This window comes from Hibiscus syriacus, unplaced genomic scaffold (assembly GCF_006381635.1).
Source record: "Hibiscus syriacus cultivar Baekdansim isolate YM2019G1 unplaced genomic scaffold, ASM638163v2 tig00116984_pilon, whole genome shotgun sequence".
NCBI classification, from domain to species: Eukaryota; Viridiplantae; Streptophyta; class Magnoliopsida; order Malvales; family Malvaceae; genus Hibiscus; species Hibiscus syriacus.
In genome coordinates, this window is record NW_024063507.1 from 1,363,032 (window position 1) to 1,377,909 (window position 14,878).

At 31.2% G+C, this 14,878-nt stretch overlaps 1 protein-coding gene, 1 long non-coding RNA gene and 1 pseudogene across 2 annotated transcripts; 1 reads left to right on the top strand and 2 right to left on the bottom strand.

Moving 5' to 3' along the window:
• Positions 1-1,347: 1,347 nt before the first annotated feature.
• On the bottom strand, positions 1,348-4,178 carry LOC120192972 (annotated as a pseudogene).
• Positions 4,179-6,207: 2,029 nt separating this feature from the next.
• LOC120193046 lies at positions 6,208-8,024 on the top strand. The gene is made up of 4 exons (XR_005522822.1): positions 6,208-6,331; positions 6,863-6,916; positions 7,132-7,155; positions 7,222-8,024. It is a non-coding gene; the product is annotated as an uncharacterized LOC120193046 (long non-coding RNA).
• A 2,565-nt stretch (positions 8,025-10,589) lies between these two features.
• On the bottom strand, positions 10,590-13,619 carry LOC120192973 (desiccation-related protein PCC13-62-like). The gene is made up of 5 exons (XM_039195628.1): positions 13,374-13,619; positions 11,274-11,527; positions 11,098-11,161; positions 10,934-11,032; positions 10,590-10,874 (listed from the first exon to the last, which is right to left on the bottom strand). Exons 1-5 carry the CDS (start codon positions 13,617-13,619, stop codon positions 10,590-10,592), a joined length of 948 nt encoding a protein of 315 aa, XP_039051559.1.
• Positions 13,620-14,878: the final 1,259 nt, after the last annotated feature.

Genomic DNA, 14,878 nt, shown 5'->3' on the forward strand with positions numbered 1-14,878 from the left:
TAGAATTTGAATTGCTCAAAGTGTTATTACAATTATTTATTTTAGTTAATGATGTTGAAGTACATTATATTTCACTTGAATGTTTGAAAATTTTAATTTATTTATGTTAATAGTTTTTTTCTTAATTCGAGTCGTAATTAAATTTTAAATTTGTTGTTATTAGATATTGCTACATGATATTAAATTTGGGTAATAAATAAAAGAAAATAATATTTACAAATCAGTTGATTTTGCGACGTTTTAAGACTAAAAAAATCACTATTGGACTACAACATTGTGGTGTTTTCAGTTAAAAATGCCACTAAATTATCTATCTTCTGTAGTGTTTCTTCCTAAAACGTCACTAAATGATCTAATATTTTACCACATTTATATAAAAACATCACTAAATATCATAGTATCTAATGTCATTTTCTTTAAAAGCATCACTAAAGTTGTATTTTTTATTTACAAACGCTTTTACTGTTTGAGACGCTCGTTTTACTGGCATTTTTTCGGCTTTTTTTTTGCCAAAATGTTTTTTTTTGTTGCGCTTATAAACATAGGACTAAAAAAATACCATTATTGAACAGTTTTGTTGTACACCTTTCATTAGGTTTTATAATTTAATAACTTATTTATATCGATTTCATTGCGTTTCTATGTTTGTATTGAATTTATATTCTTTTAAATATTTATATTCACATTATTTTATATTCTCACAATATTATAAAATTTTAGGTGTTAACAATTAAAATTTTAATTTTTTTTAAATATTTTATATTCTCATAATATTATAAAATTTAAAATATTTTATATTCACATTATTTTATATTTCATTGCGTTTCTATGTTTGTATTGAATTTATATATTTTTTAAATATTTGTATTCACATTATTTTATATTCTCATAATATTATAAAATTTTAGGTGTTAACAATTTATTCTATACAATATAACACGTTCATCTGAGTACAATGTTCATATCTTTTCTTTATGATGTACCATAATTTATATAGTTCAACGTAATAATTTTAAAATAACGTTTTATATTGTTTTTATTCATTTTAATTTTGTATGTTCTTATTGCACTGTTAAGTGTTAACTCATATTATTTATATTTTAATTTTTATTGAAAACCCACTTATAAAAGATATTTATCATATTAGAAAGAAAAAGAAAAACCATTCAGCACTAATCTTGAGCACCCAAAATATTAAGCTAAAAAAAAGAAGGCCAACAATGGAGTCAGTGACTCCATTTTCCAGTTGAGGAAGCTAACCACCTAATCCCCAATACCCTACTATAAGCCCTACCGATTGCATTGACGACGAATCGTTTCCCTATTACTCGAAACCACGTCACCCTCTTAGAAAGCCATTGCGATTCTATCAGCCGGGACCAACGGCAAATACTACGCCACGGCGTTCCGTCTCTTTACGGAGTAACGTACCACCTGATTATACTTCTCCGACCAGTAAGCAGCCGTGGAGACTACTACATGAGCCACCAGAGGGAAAAGAGGGAGACGGTTAAGCAACCGCATCGTACCGTTCCGCTACTGGTTCGTACTTGTCGTACATCTCCTTAGCCGTCGGTTCACACTTCGTGTAAACGTCCCTCGTGATCATCTTAGCCGCGTCTAGAACATCAACTCGTTGGACCTTCGAAACCACGAATCGAGCTTGGCATGAAGCCTGATCTACCAGAGACGGCACGTGACGTTGATTTGAATGCTTAACTTGCGATCGACGAACTCGAGGAGCTTGAACGGTACATCGTGAAATTTGTCGTAAACGGGGTCGACGACAGTCTTAAAGGTTTCTTCGACAGTTTGTACACCCGATTTAAGTGGATCGAAATTCTGTTTGGCGTACTCGTAGACGCTTGATACAAAAAACTTCATAAATAGACGCCACTTGAACGAAATCCAGATACTTAAGCTTCTTCGATACATTTCCTTCGATCTACATTCAAAACTGTCGCAACTTCGGGTAGGTCCAGAATTAGGCTTCGATTTGAATGAAATGGTTTGGAACCGCCACTGATCATTTATTTTAAAACAAATGGGTTGATCGAATACCTTCTTTCTTATCTGATCTGTGTCTTTCCAAAGATATGTCGGATTCGGGAGTCGGATACAATCAATGAAGGGAGCCCTTTCGGTGCTTCGTAATTTTCAGCTGTCTTTAATTAAGAAAGTTGAAAGTTCAAATTAAAAGGTAAAATAACGATCCAAAACTTATCTATAATTGATTGAAATACCGTTAAAAGATAAAAATGTTAGAAGGAAAAAATAAAAGTGAATAAAAGAAAAAACAAGTAAAATAAAGTAAAAGAAATAAAAAAAAGAAAAGAAAAGTGAATAAAATAAATAAAATAAATAAATAAAATAAAGACAATAATGACAACATCTAAATGTGAGATAATAATAAATAAAAATAAAATAAGTAAGTAAATAAATAAATAAAATAAAGATGCATATAAATAAAATATTAAGAGAAAAAATAAAATAAAATAAAATATGTAAAATATATAATAATAATAATAATAATAATAATAATAATGAAATATATATATATATATAACGATAATAATAAAGACAAAAGAGTAATATGAAACAATATAATGCAGTAAAAAAATAGAAAATAAAAATAATATAATATAATAGTAATAAAAAATAAAAAATAAATAAATAAATAAATATAATTTTATATATATAATGATAAAATATAGTACTTAAATAAAAAATAATCAAATAAAAATAATTTAAAAATATATATATTAATAATAGGTGTAAATAAAATATTAACAAAATATTTGTATATATATCTATAAAACAAAATAAATAATAGAAAATAATAAAATAATAATAATAATAATAATAATAATAATAATAATAATAATAATAATAATAATAATAATAATAATACAAGGATTACATTGAAATAAAAAATAAGTTGGGTGGTCAAATTCACAGAATATCAAAATTAGAGACCAATTTAAAAGAATTTGGAGTCAAAATAGGTATTAGAAAGATACGGGGAACGAAGTGGGGGGGGGGGTTTGCCCACTTTGAAACAAAAACATGCAGACTTTGGGTTATAGGTCGGATTAGCAAGCGAGTCGTTCAGGGTCCATGAGTCGAGTATTTAAGCCAACATTTTGGCTTTTAGCCTCATTTTCTCATCTTCAAATCGAGAGACCTCATTTAAAAAAATACTCTCAACTGTTCATCATCTTGATGAATAACCATCTCATTTTTCAGAAAACTTTCACCGCGTAAAAATTTTGATTTTTTTAAAAACCCTTTCTCTCTAGTTTTCGAAAATCAAAGTAGTTTTTTGAGATCAAGAGAGGGCTAGATCAAAAGAAAGATCTCAAAAAACCCTCCCGATCATCGATGATTTTAGTGTTTTTAGGGTATTTTCGAGTCAAATCTCAAGTAAATAAGATCAACATGCAAAGGCAAGAAGCAAACGAACAAGGTAAAAAAAATACTATCTTTTTATTTCCTTTCAAAACGTTTACAAAAAAACTTGAATGCTTTGATATTTCTTTTGGTATTTTCCTAGGATTTGTGTTTGTTTTGTGTTGGATATCTTATTTATAGTACCAAAAAAGGGTCTTATTTTTTAGTGTTTTAGAGTTTTATTCGGACTCAAAAATTAACTTGCGTTTGTTGGTGATGGTTGTTGTCGAAAAATCCAACAATGGGTGTCAAGAAAATCGGTCGAGGACTTGGTGATGCATGTTGGAGACGGTTGCGCAATGCAAGGATGCTTAACGAGAGATGGGGTTAAGGTTTCAAAAACTCTAACCGATTCAGGTGCTTTATTGAATCGGTTCTGATCTCCATTCGGATCGCGTGCATGCTTGGGTTTGGGGGCTCTGTAGGGCTACGGTTGGGGCCGTTTTGTATTGGACCTGTACATAAGAAATAGAATGTAAATAAATATGCATATATTATAATTTATAATATTATATAATAATATTAGTTTAAGTGGATGAAATTAGGTGTCTTCAAAAACAAAACAAGATCAACTTCTCATCCAAAAAAAAAAAAACGAAAAAAGAATTCAATTATCAAGAGAAGCTTCTTCTGCTTACCGCCTCTGTTTGTTTTGGATCGGTCTCTGTTGTTGATGAGTTCACAGTGGTTTCCTCCTCCGTTGGCCGTTTAACATCCGTTTCCGCCATTGTTTTCACCATTTCCTAGACTAATACTTTGAAAAGAAGTAACAGACTTTTAGACTAGAGAGATGTAAACTAAACTTTATTCGAAAGAGACGAACCAGAGCGTTGTAACAACACCCCCATTTATAGCAATTCCTATGGTTATGATTCATTTTCTGCCACGTGGTGCGAGATTAAAAGGGTCACCATGATCATTTTGGACTCTGTGTAATTTGGGCCAGAGGGAAAATTTGGTGAGCCCATTGAGATGAGGGTTTAAACTTTTTTTTGACGTGTGGAAGTGTAGGAGTCGTTTTCATGTCGTGAATGATTGAAAAGTGGCACGGCTGTTTGACACGCGAAACGCATGTGTTACTTTGTACTCATTCCTATGGTCGTTTCTCTCTCCTTTCCATGGTAGATAGGCTGTAAATGAACTAAACGTTTAGTGAATTGTTCATGAATCGTGCGACGAGAAGTTAGTGTATGTGCGTTTATTTATTAAATGAACGAACATGAACAAGATTTTTTATTCGTTTAATTAAATGAACGAACATAAACATAGGTATCGTTCGTTCATTTACGTTTGTGAACGTTCGATTATGTTCGTTCAATTATGTTCGTTTATGTTCATTCATTTATGTTTAACCCAATCTTCTTAAATCAATTTTTGTGACCAATTTATAAGTATATTAAAAATATTAATCTGATATTCTGATGACCAACTTCATAATTAACCTTATATTCATTTTCCCCCTGTGATTTAAATCCAATATGTTAACCTGTGAGGCACTTCGCACTTATATTCATTTTCCTCTTTTTTTCCCAAAACCTTAGTGTTCATTAGAGAGTGGAGACGATATCTGAAAGCTTTAAAACAAGTTATATTATAGTGCAATATGAAGTTTTACAGGTCTGTTTTCATCTCTTTCTCTGTTTTATTTGACTTAATAGTTTATATGTAAAGTTATTACGGGTATCTTCACATCTAAAACTCAAGAAAACATAATACTTCTTTCTAGAAATAGATGGGAAGATAAAGGTAACAATCGTAAGTATACGAGCATCAGTAAAGAGAAAAATATATAGAATTTGCCAAAAACTAAAACAAAGGTTTCTATGCAATTTCTGAAAAAGAGTGTAATAGCGGAAAATGATTTTTCATATATAATAATGGACCACTAAGATAAATGTTATAGCGTTAAATTAAAGTCGTGTGAATCATTTAATATCTTTAAAAAATCGATCGATCGAAATATTTGATATCTTCAAACATTTCATAACTGCTAATAAGCTCTTACGCTATTTATCACTGTAGATTTGGTTGATTTGCATTGTCGACTATTTTTCATGAAAGAACAATGGAATGTAGGGTCTCCAACGTTTATGTTCGTGTTCGTTTATGTTCGTGTCCGTTTATGTTCGTTTATTTATTAAATGAACGAACATGAACAAGTTATATTCCTTAATAAACGAACATGAACAAAAAAAACTTATTCGTTTATATTCGTGTTCGTTTTTGTTCATTAATTTATTAAATGAACATACCTCCGTTCGTGTGCATTCGGTTCGTTTACATGCCTAATAGTGGAAGTTATAGCATTCTGGGCCAATAAGGCAATAATCGATAAAAAATATTAATTTTTAAAGTTTAAGTATTAAGATGAATTAAAATTTATAGTTTAGATATTAAATAAGTAAATTATCCTTTAAACTATACATAAAATTTAGTTTTTTTTTTAAATTTTAATATCATGTTCAAAATTAACGTTAAGTTCTAAAATAATTGAAATATTAATTACTAAAATAGACTAAAATTTATAGTTTAGGTACTAAATAGGTTAAATTTTTAATAGTGGGGTATTAAAATGAAACTAAAACTAAATATTAGATATAATTTAAAAATAATTAAAAGCTTAGATACTAAAACGGACTAAAAATAATAATTTAAGTACTAAATGCAGGTTTACCCTTAAATTTTTTTTGAAGAGGGGTAGCAAATTGGTAAATAAAAGGTGTAAGCTGGGATGAAAAAGAAACAGAACCATCCGCCCATAAAAGAAGCAGCGAAGCAATCAATTTCAATTTTGTTAAAGGTTTCCAAGATTTTGAAATTGAAGCTTGCGGGTTGGGTTAGCAACTGAGGAGCACATCCAAAGATCCACTGCGAAACAATGGTTAACGTTATTTCCTTTCGTTGTTTCTTTCTCCATTTTAACATCGTTCGAATTGATAATCTTCCTCGATATCACTTTACTCGGATCCTTTTTGATTGCTTATAAAGCTATGATCCAAAATCATATCGTTTTTTTTATAAAGAAATTGAAATAAATATCAACTTGTTTTAGATCCGTTCTCTTAAACTCGTGGATCTTATCATTTTGTTATTGATTTTGTAATTTTTTTTTTTGGATTAGAATTGTTTGTGCTTGAAATTCTGGCGTTCTGGTGTTGATTTATGAGCTGTATTTTCAGTCGTAGTGTATTCTGCGACGAAACCTTAAAATAGTGGCATGCGATTCCTTGTTCTCCTCGAGATTTTTCATAATTCCTATGAAGTTTCCGCTGAAGTTCCTAAAGAAAATTTGACTTGTGTGAAGTTCTTTAGAGGAGTACAGTTTCAGAGTAGTAATTTGAGGATCTGATCAACTATAGCCTTGGCGTTAAAACAATCTGAAGTAGGGGATTGACTGTTATGCTTTCTGCAGGATGGGCATAATTCGGATGAGTCAAAGCAAAACACCGCTGATATGACAGTTTTTGTGAGTTCCTAACCTTTCTTTATAACATGAAAGAACTGCTTAAAGTATGCTAATTTGCTAGCACGGCATAACCACTGCCTAATTTGATTAATGTTGAACTGTTTAGATTGCCTGGTTAGGAAATGCTATCTAATGGGTGTAAATCAACAACCCTTTCCTTTGGTTTCTTTATTGCCTTTCTCGTACCTCTTTGGTAACAAGTTCTTTGGTTTCAGGTGCAAAACCTTCTTCAACGAATGGTGAGTTATTATTGGACCCTCTTTTGTTGGATTTTATTTTTGTATTGACAAAGAGTTCGTTTGCAGCAATCGAGGTTTAAAACGATGTCTGATTCCATTATCACCAAGAATATCCTTTCAAATGTTCTTTCGTAGGATAGCAACTTTTGTCTCAACTGTTGCTTACCGAAAAAGTTCTCTTTTTCTTGTTGAGCTATTAACTTAAATAACCAGGTTGAATGGTGTAAAATAGTCTTAAGTTTAGTTACACAATTACCAACTTATGAGGAAATCCTAGACTATAAGAACAAGATTCTTTCTGAGTTAGTGATTGTGAACCTGTATCTAATAATTGTTATGTTGGCCAGATTTGAACAAGGTTGAAACCTTGTCATGTTTCCATTGTTTAGCATTTCTCTAAATGGAAAGAGTTGCTATTTATTACTGTTGAGTGTGGGACAACTATTGTTGACTTTACTCCTAAGCACTCGATGATATGGGAAACCGTATAAATGAGTTGGAGCAAAGCTTCAATGACCTAAAAGCAGAGATGGGAGTAGAGGGCTCCTTAACCCTGTTAGACCCGACAAAGCAGAAGTCGGATGAAGCGAAACAAGATGAAGGCTCGGCCTGAAACTTGGCCAAAGACTATAACTTGCAGTTGATTGTGATGGTAAGTTGGCGACATTTGGTTTTGTTTGAGACAACTTTTGTCAAGAGAGGGACAATACTTGGAGTTCCCATCTCCCTTTTTTACTTGTATAAGTATTTTTATTCTATGAACTTTGAGCACAAATTATCTGCCTTAAACACCAGTAGATGAAAATATGGTGTGGTGGTTAACATTCATGCTTTACCTCCGTGCAATGCCAAAATGCTATTTAGGTTTATTATGAACTTTGATTCCCGTTATTATTATTATTATTAGTTTCCTTTTATATAGGGAAAGGAAGTTGAAAGTCCGATGCAATTCCTTCGTGCATGTGATCTCTAGTAAATTATATTTATATATAAATATTTGAATTAAATCTGAATTCGGATGACACGTAGTCGAAGGCAGGTGGATGTTAACAAGAGCTAGAGAGTCTTGGCTCTCTTAATGTTTAGGGAAATTTGAATTACACCTCTCAGAACTTTAAAATATTTTAATTTGGCCCCTTTAAATTCACTAAAAATTTTCGTGAAGTCTTGTTTTTCTAATGTTTAATTAACCCCCTTCAGAATTGCATTAAATCTTTCAAAATTTTTGAAATTTAATTAGATCCTGATATTATTTTTAAAAAACTCATCAAATCCGTCAAGATTTTTAAATTTTTATTAAATCTAAAAAAAATTAAAATTAAAATTTCGATTAGACTTCCACGTCATGATATGTTACCGTAGCATAATATTATAATGTGCACGAATAGAAGTAGAATTTTTTGGGTAAATTACTCCAATGGTCACTAAAGTTTGAGTAAGTTTTTGTTTTAGCACTGATGTTTGAAAAGTCATAAATCGGTCACTAACGTTATCGTTTGTTACAAATTGGTCACTCACCGTTAATAGTCGTGACGGAAAATACACGTGGACTGTTAACTGCCGTTAATAGGCTTATCTGGATGGTATAATTACACAAATAGTCCATGCTATTTATATATTATTTCAATTTGATCCTAGTTTTAATAAATTAAAATAAATTTACCTACGAATCAGGAGTTGTCATGTGTCATTGGTTACACACCTCTCATGACACATGTTATCATTTGATTGGAAGACTAAATTTATTTTAATTTATTTTAATTTAATATATTTATTTCTACCAATCAGAGGGTGACACGTGTCACCCTCTAGTTGGAATAAAATAAAGCAACAAAAAAGCAAGTGGGGGATTCAAACATAGGACTCTTAAGTGAAATAATGGAAACCAAACCATTGAGCCAAGGGAACCATTTGATATATTTTGGACAACAAATGATATTTATCTTGTATCTTAGTATGTAAATGTTTTACTCAAAATTAATAATATGTTATATATATTAAATTTTAAAATTATCTCATTATTTTTGCTTTAGCTTATTAAATATTTTTATTTTTGTCTTAATTTATTAAATATTTTTTTTATTTTAATGTAAAAAATATATATTTTACTCTTATTTTAAATTAAAAAATATATAATATTTTATTCTTATCTTTACTTAAAAATATATTTTATTATTATCTCAACTTTTAAAAATATATTAAAATATTATATTTTTTAAAATAAAAATAAGAGTAAAATATATATTTTTATATTAAATTAATAGTAAAAGATTTATATATATTTTAAGTTAAGATATATAAAAAAATTATTTTTAAGTGACGATAAAGATAAACTATATATTATTACATTAAGATAAAAAAAATATTTAATAAATTAAAACAAAAATAAAAATATTTAATAAGTTAAAACAAAAATAAAGAGATAATTTTAAAATTTAAGATATATAACATATTATTAATTTTGAGTAAAACATTTACATACTAATATACAAGATATATACAATTTGTTGTCTAAAATATATCAAATGGTTCTCTTGGCTTGATGATTTGGCTTGCATCATTTTTCAAAGTGTCCTATGTTCATATCCCCATATTTGCTTTTTCCTATGTTTGAATCCCCATACTTGCTTTATTTGTTGTTTTATTTTATTCCAACTAGATGTATCACCCTTTTATTGGTAAAAATAAAAATATTAAATTAAAAATAAATTAAAATAAATTTAGTCTTCCAATCAAATGATAACATGTGTCATGACATGTGTGTAACCAATGACACATGACACCTCCTGATTCGTAGGTAAATTTATTTTAATGTATTAAAACTAGGACCAAATTTAAAGAATATGTAAATAATATGGACTATTTGTGTAATTATACCATTCAGGTAAGCTTGTTAACGACTGTTAACAGTCCACGTGTGTTTTCCGTCACGCCTGTTAACGGCGAGTGATCAATTTGTATCAAACGATAATGTTAGTTACCAATTTATGACTTTTGAAACATCAGTGATGAAAACGAAAACTTACCCAAACATTAGAGACCATTGGAGTAGTTTACTCATTTTTTACTACTGTAATATTGCTGTAATATTGCTGAATCACATAATCCCAAAGCTCTATTATTGACTGTTCGAAGTTCGAACTTACATATAACTATATATATAAACATGTGTGTTTCTTTCTAACATGTATAGTCTTCATCATTTCCAAACTAGACAGCTACTTACCTGTAAGTCTTTATTCATTTGATTACTTTTAGTCTACTAATACGATTATATATGATAAAAGCTGGCTTTCATGGGATGCTGCGTTCGCCAATGCTTCGAAGCTGTTAGCCCAAATTTTGGAGTAGAATTCGAGAAATTAACGAACATGTGAAGCCAGCCCGTATAAGTGCACCGGGCATGGTGGCGTTGCCAGTTCCATAAAGGATCCTCAGGTCAGGGCCTCCCTCGTGGTGCGAGCAACCGCGAGGGAATTGACATCCCCCGGCACGACGTTGACGGTCGTTCGATTCTCGGCTCCGAGTTGCAGCGGGACGATCATACCTTCGTTTTTTGCACCGCACCTCCCAAGAACGTTAACCCCTTCAGCGGTAATGTTGGTGAGATTCCCCACCGTTAATGTAGTAGGCGGTACCGTTGTATTGACGCTTTGGAAGAGTAGGGCGTTGATGGCTCCGTATTCCGCCACGTTGGTGCGTTTGATTCCATCCAGCAGCTAAATGAAGAAGACGAAGTCGGTTATTCGAGAATCGAATCGGAAAGAGAAGTACTTACCTGTGGCTCGTTGGTGCCGACAGTCAGAGGAGTCATTGTATCCTCGTATTGAGTAATAACAGACAGAATAAATCGAACGGCGAGAAGAAATATGCGAGCCTGTTGCAGTAGATATTTAATGGGGGTGTCAAATTATAGGCATTCAAAGCCATGTCAAAAGCTACTGGGGTCACAGTAATCAGTGGCCTTTGTAGAGGAGCATTTAGAAGTGTCCTGTTAACGATAGCCCTGCAAAAAAAAAAAAAAATCAAACTTTTATCTGACCAGTAATTTAATTACATTTTATGGAACTAAGTCGGATCAAAACAACAGTTAAATAATCGCATTCTATTATATAAACCTGATAAGTCGGACGTTACTCAAAGCAAACTGCTCGATAATCCTTCTTGTGAGGATATCGACCGTGGCGTTGGTGGCTCCGATGGGGTCAGGGCCTTGGACCAGCCCCGGTGATATATTGTTGATCTGAAGACCGATTGAGCGCAGGAAGAATTCAGTTTTGACTATGAGCAACTGAACAAATAACTCAATGCGGGCAAGGTGGAAGCCACCAATGGCCGGAACTGAGGTGGAGGAAGCGGAACAGAGTTGGTCCTAACAATGGGGGATTGAAATGCGAAAAGGAGGAGAAAAGCACACAGGCATGACCGAGTAGCCATTTTTGTTTGAATCCCATGTATTCTACATCTTTAATAGGGATATGCATTAGGCACAAGACCCAAATTCCTACTCGATCTGATTGGGTCAGATTTAAAAATATATATATATTTGGGTTGAGTCAAGTCAAGTTTATCAGAAAATAAGTTCGGCCTAAGTCGGATTCGGCTTTACGATGAAAAAATCTGACTCGACCTGAAAATAATATAATTATAATTTATATATTTAGGAATAATTACAATAATATCTCTTTATATTATTTTTCCAATTAAATTCATGTTTTATTGAATAAAATTAATAATTTTATATTATTTCGGGTCGAGTCGGTATCAGAGTCAAAAATCTGACTCATATCTATCCCTAATGTTTAATAACTATCTATCTCTTTTTCTTAATATATATAAATTAGATTATCATTTAATATAATATTAGTAGAAAAAATAATTTTATAAATAGTAGTTAGATCTTGTCAAATATATTTTTTAAGTAATTTTAAATTAAATAACAACTACTGCTCTGTATTCACCTTAGATTTATCAAAAAAGAAAAAAAAAAGATACTTAACATCGTCTCAACCAAGGATAGACCGAGGGAGAGTGGCTTTGGCAATCGTCCCAAATTTTTTTCAAATTTCTATATGTTTTAGATTTTTTGTATTTTTATTGATAATATATTTTTACTCCTTAAAATAAATCATCTCCCTAATATTAAATCTTGCATATAATGTTTATCATATACTTTTACTCATCATGTTATTTTTTTACATGTTTAAGTAAGATTTGTAAAGTTATTGATATTATTTCACATGTAGAAATAAGATTAGTAAGATTTGTATTGTTATTTAATATATAAAAATCATATAAAATTATGTGTAAAGTACACAAATGATCTCCTGACTATAAGATATTGTTTTATTAAGTCTCTCTACTATAAAAAATTATAAAATAATCATTTGACTATAAAAAGTTACAAAATAGTCAATTGACTATAAAAAGTTACAAGTCACTTAATAATCTATCTAAAATAATTTTTGATTATTTTTTAAAATAACTTTTTATTATTTTTAAAATAAATTTTTTATTATTTTTATTGAAATTGCTTTGATAAAAAGTTGATTTGTCAACTCCATTATTAAACTTGAAGAGAATTAGGTCCACGAAATTAGATGCAACCAAATCATAAGCTAAAGGCGTACTACAATGGAAAACAAAATTGTTAGCCAATTAGTAGGGATAGATCGAAAAAATGGAATTATCATATAATTTATTTTTATTTTTGTATTTTTATTAATAATTTATTTTTATCCTCTCCTAGAATTTTAAAAGTTCATCTCCTAAAATTTTACGTTTATCCCTACTCGTATATATAAATTTCTTAATCTTTTGGTACTTTTTTTTGGTGTCGCACTTGAAAGGAGCATTTAAATTTATACTTATTAAGTCTTCGGGATTTTAGGCTATAGTTCAATATGTATAAATTTAAGTTTAAATTATTATAATTTTTTTTTTAATATTTAGAAGAACGTAAATTTAAATATGTTTATTGATAAATTACGCATCTGGTATCTAAATGTTACACCCCAATTTAGGGGTTGGATTTATTAATTTAAGTAGATTTAAATGACTAAATTGCAAGTTCTAGAAACTTGCAGCTCAGTTTCGAAACTCTTGGAATTTCATAGAGCTAACCTTAAATTATCCCATTTTTCTAATCTGTTGGAAAAAATAAAAACCCAAGACCCCAATCTAATAACCCAAAATAATCCCTCGGTGAAACCCCAAACCCTAAAGTCATCAACAAAACTATCATCGTCGCTCTGTCCAGCCGCCATACAACACGTTGTGGCTGTCGTTTGACCCACCAGCAACCGGCGACCAAAACCCCTCAAATCTCTCGATGTGAAACGACCACTAACATCATAATTTTCGATGTAAGATTTCATTGGTTTCAACCCTGTCATCGTAATTTTCCCTGATATCGGCCAATCCGTTCGCCTCACCACCACCCTAGGAAGACTCCCTAGCTCCATGTGATCAAAACTCAACCAGTGGGTGAGGCTGTCATCACCGTTTTTATCGACCGCCAGAGTGGGTAAGCATTCCAGTCATCTTCTTTTAATTTTGTTGGTTTTTGGCTGAAATGTTGATGCTGGTTGGATTGATTTTGTTAAGTACATGAACAGGGAGTGTTCGACCGCCTATAACTGCCTCCGTTGCTGTTGCACTCGTTGTCACACACTGGCTATGTGTGCGGGGCTTGTTTTATCCCAAGGAAAGTTCCAGAATTGGGTCTGGTTGACCCAACCCGTATGATCCGACCCGACCCGACCCATCTGCCTGACTCAGTCGCTGAGTCAACTCACTGAGTCAATTCATTAAATTTGACTGAGTCAACCTGTTGACCGGTCTGACCGTGGACTTTGACATGTCAGACCGTTGACTTTGACAAAAAAGTCAAATTTTCCGAAAAGCCCTATTTTATGTTTTTAGACGTCATGAGTCCAATTCCGAAGTTTGTTTTGCCAAATTCACACCCGATAAGCCGTTTTTCAGTGATTTACCTTCGGATTCAATATAGTTTCTCATTTAAGTTCAATTTATGACGTAAATTTGGTTGTTATGTATCCGAAAAATTATTAGACGTTGAATTCAAGTTCGAGAGTGATCGAATGGAGTTTAAATGGTTGACCGACATGGCACGAAAACTGAGGTAATACTTTTCTACCTTATTAATGTTTTATGGAACATGTTAGTATTGGTAAATACATGAATAAAAAAATGCTTGGCCTCGTCTGTGTAGTTAATTATTTCTAAACTCGATCCGAATGCGGTCAAAAGTCAGTAACTGAATAAAATCTTGATGGCTTTAATAAGATATTAGAAGTTATATAAGCAATAATTTCAAGTTCAGAGATTATTTGGAAAATCAATTAACTCTAGGATCTCTAAATTCTATTTATCCTTGTTAAGAGTTTTAATATCGAAATTACATGGTTATGAAATTGCGAAATTGCCCTTGAGAGGTAAAAATAACCCAAATTGACCCTGAATGATAAAGTACCCAAGAATTCATGCCTAATCCAATGAATTACTAATTTAACCGTTAAGTTCACACTTTTATACAAATTTTTTTGGATAATCAGTTTGTAACTTCTGAGAAGGTACTCGACTGGAATTTCTGAGTTATGAGAAAATCCTTGAAGATTAATTTATCAAAAGTACTATTTTTCATAGTTATCCAAAAAGACTGAAAGAGATGATAAGCTCGAATTAAATAAAAAGACCAGAC

Bases quoted from the DNA above. Each gene is read 5' to 3' on its own strand.
- LOC120192973 (XM_039195628.1), bottom strand. From the start codon at position 13,619: ATGGAGCTAGGGAGTCTTCCTAGGGTGGTGGTGAGGCGAACGGATTGG. The intron at 11,033-11,097 runs GTAGCTTTTGAC...CTACTGCAACAG, and splicing joins CACTGATTACTGTGACCCCA to GCTCGCATATTTCTTCTCGC. The intron at 10,875-10,933 runs GTAAGTACTTCT...TTCTTCATTTAG, and splicing joins TCGGCACCAACGAGCCACAG to CTGCTGGATGGAATCAAACG.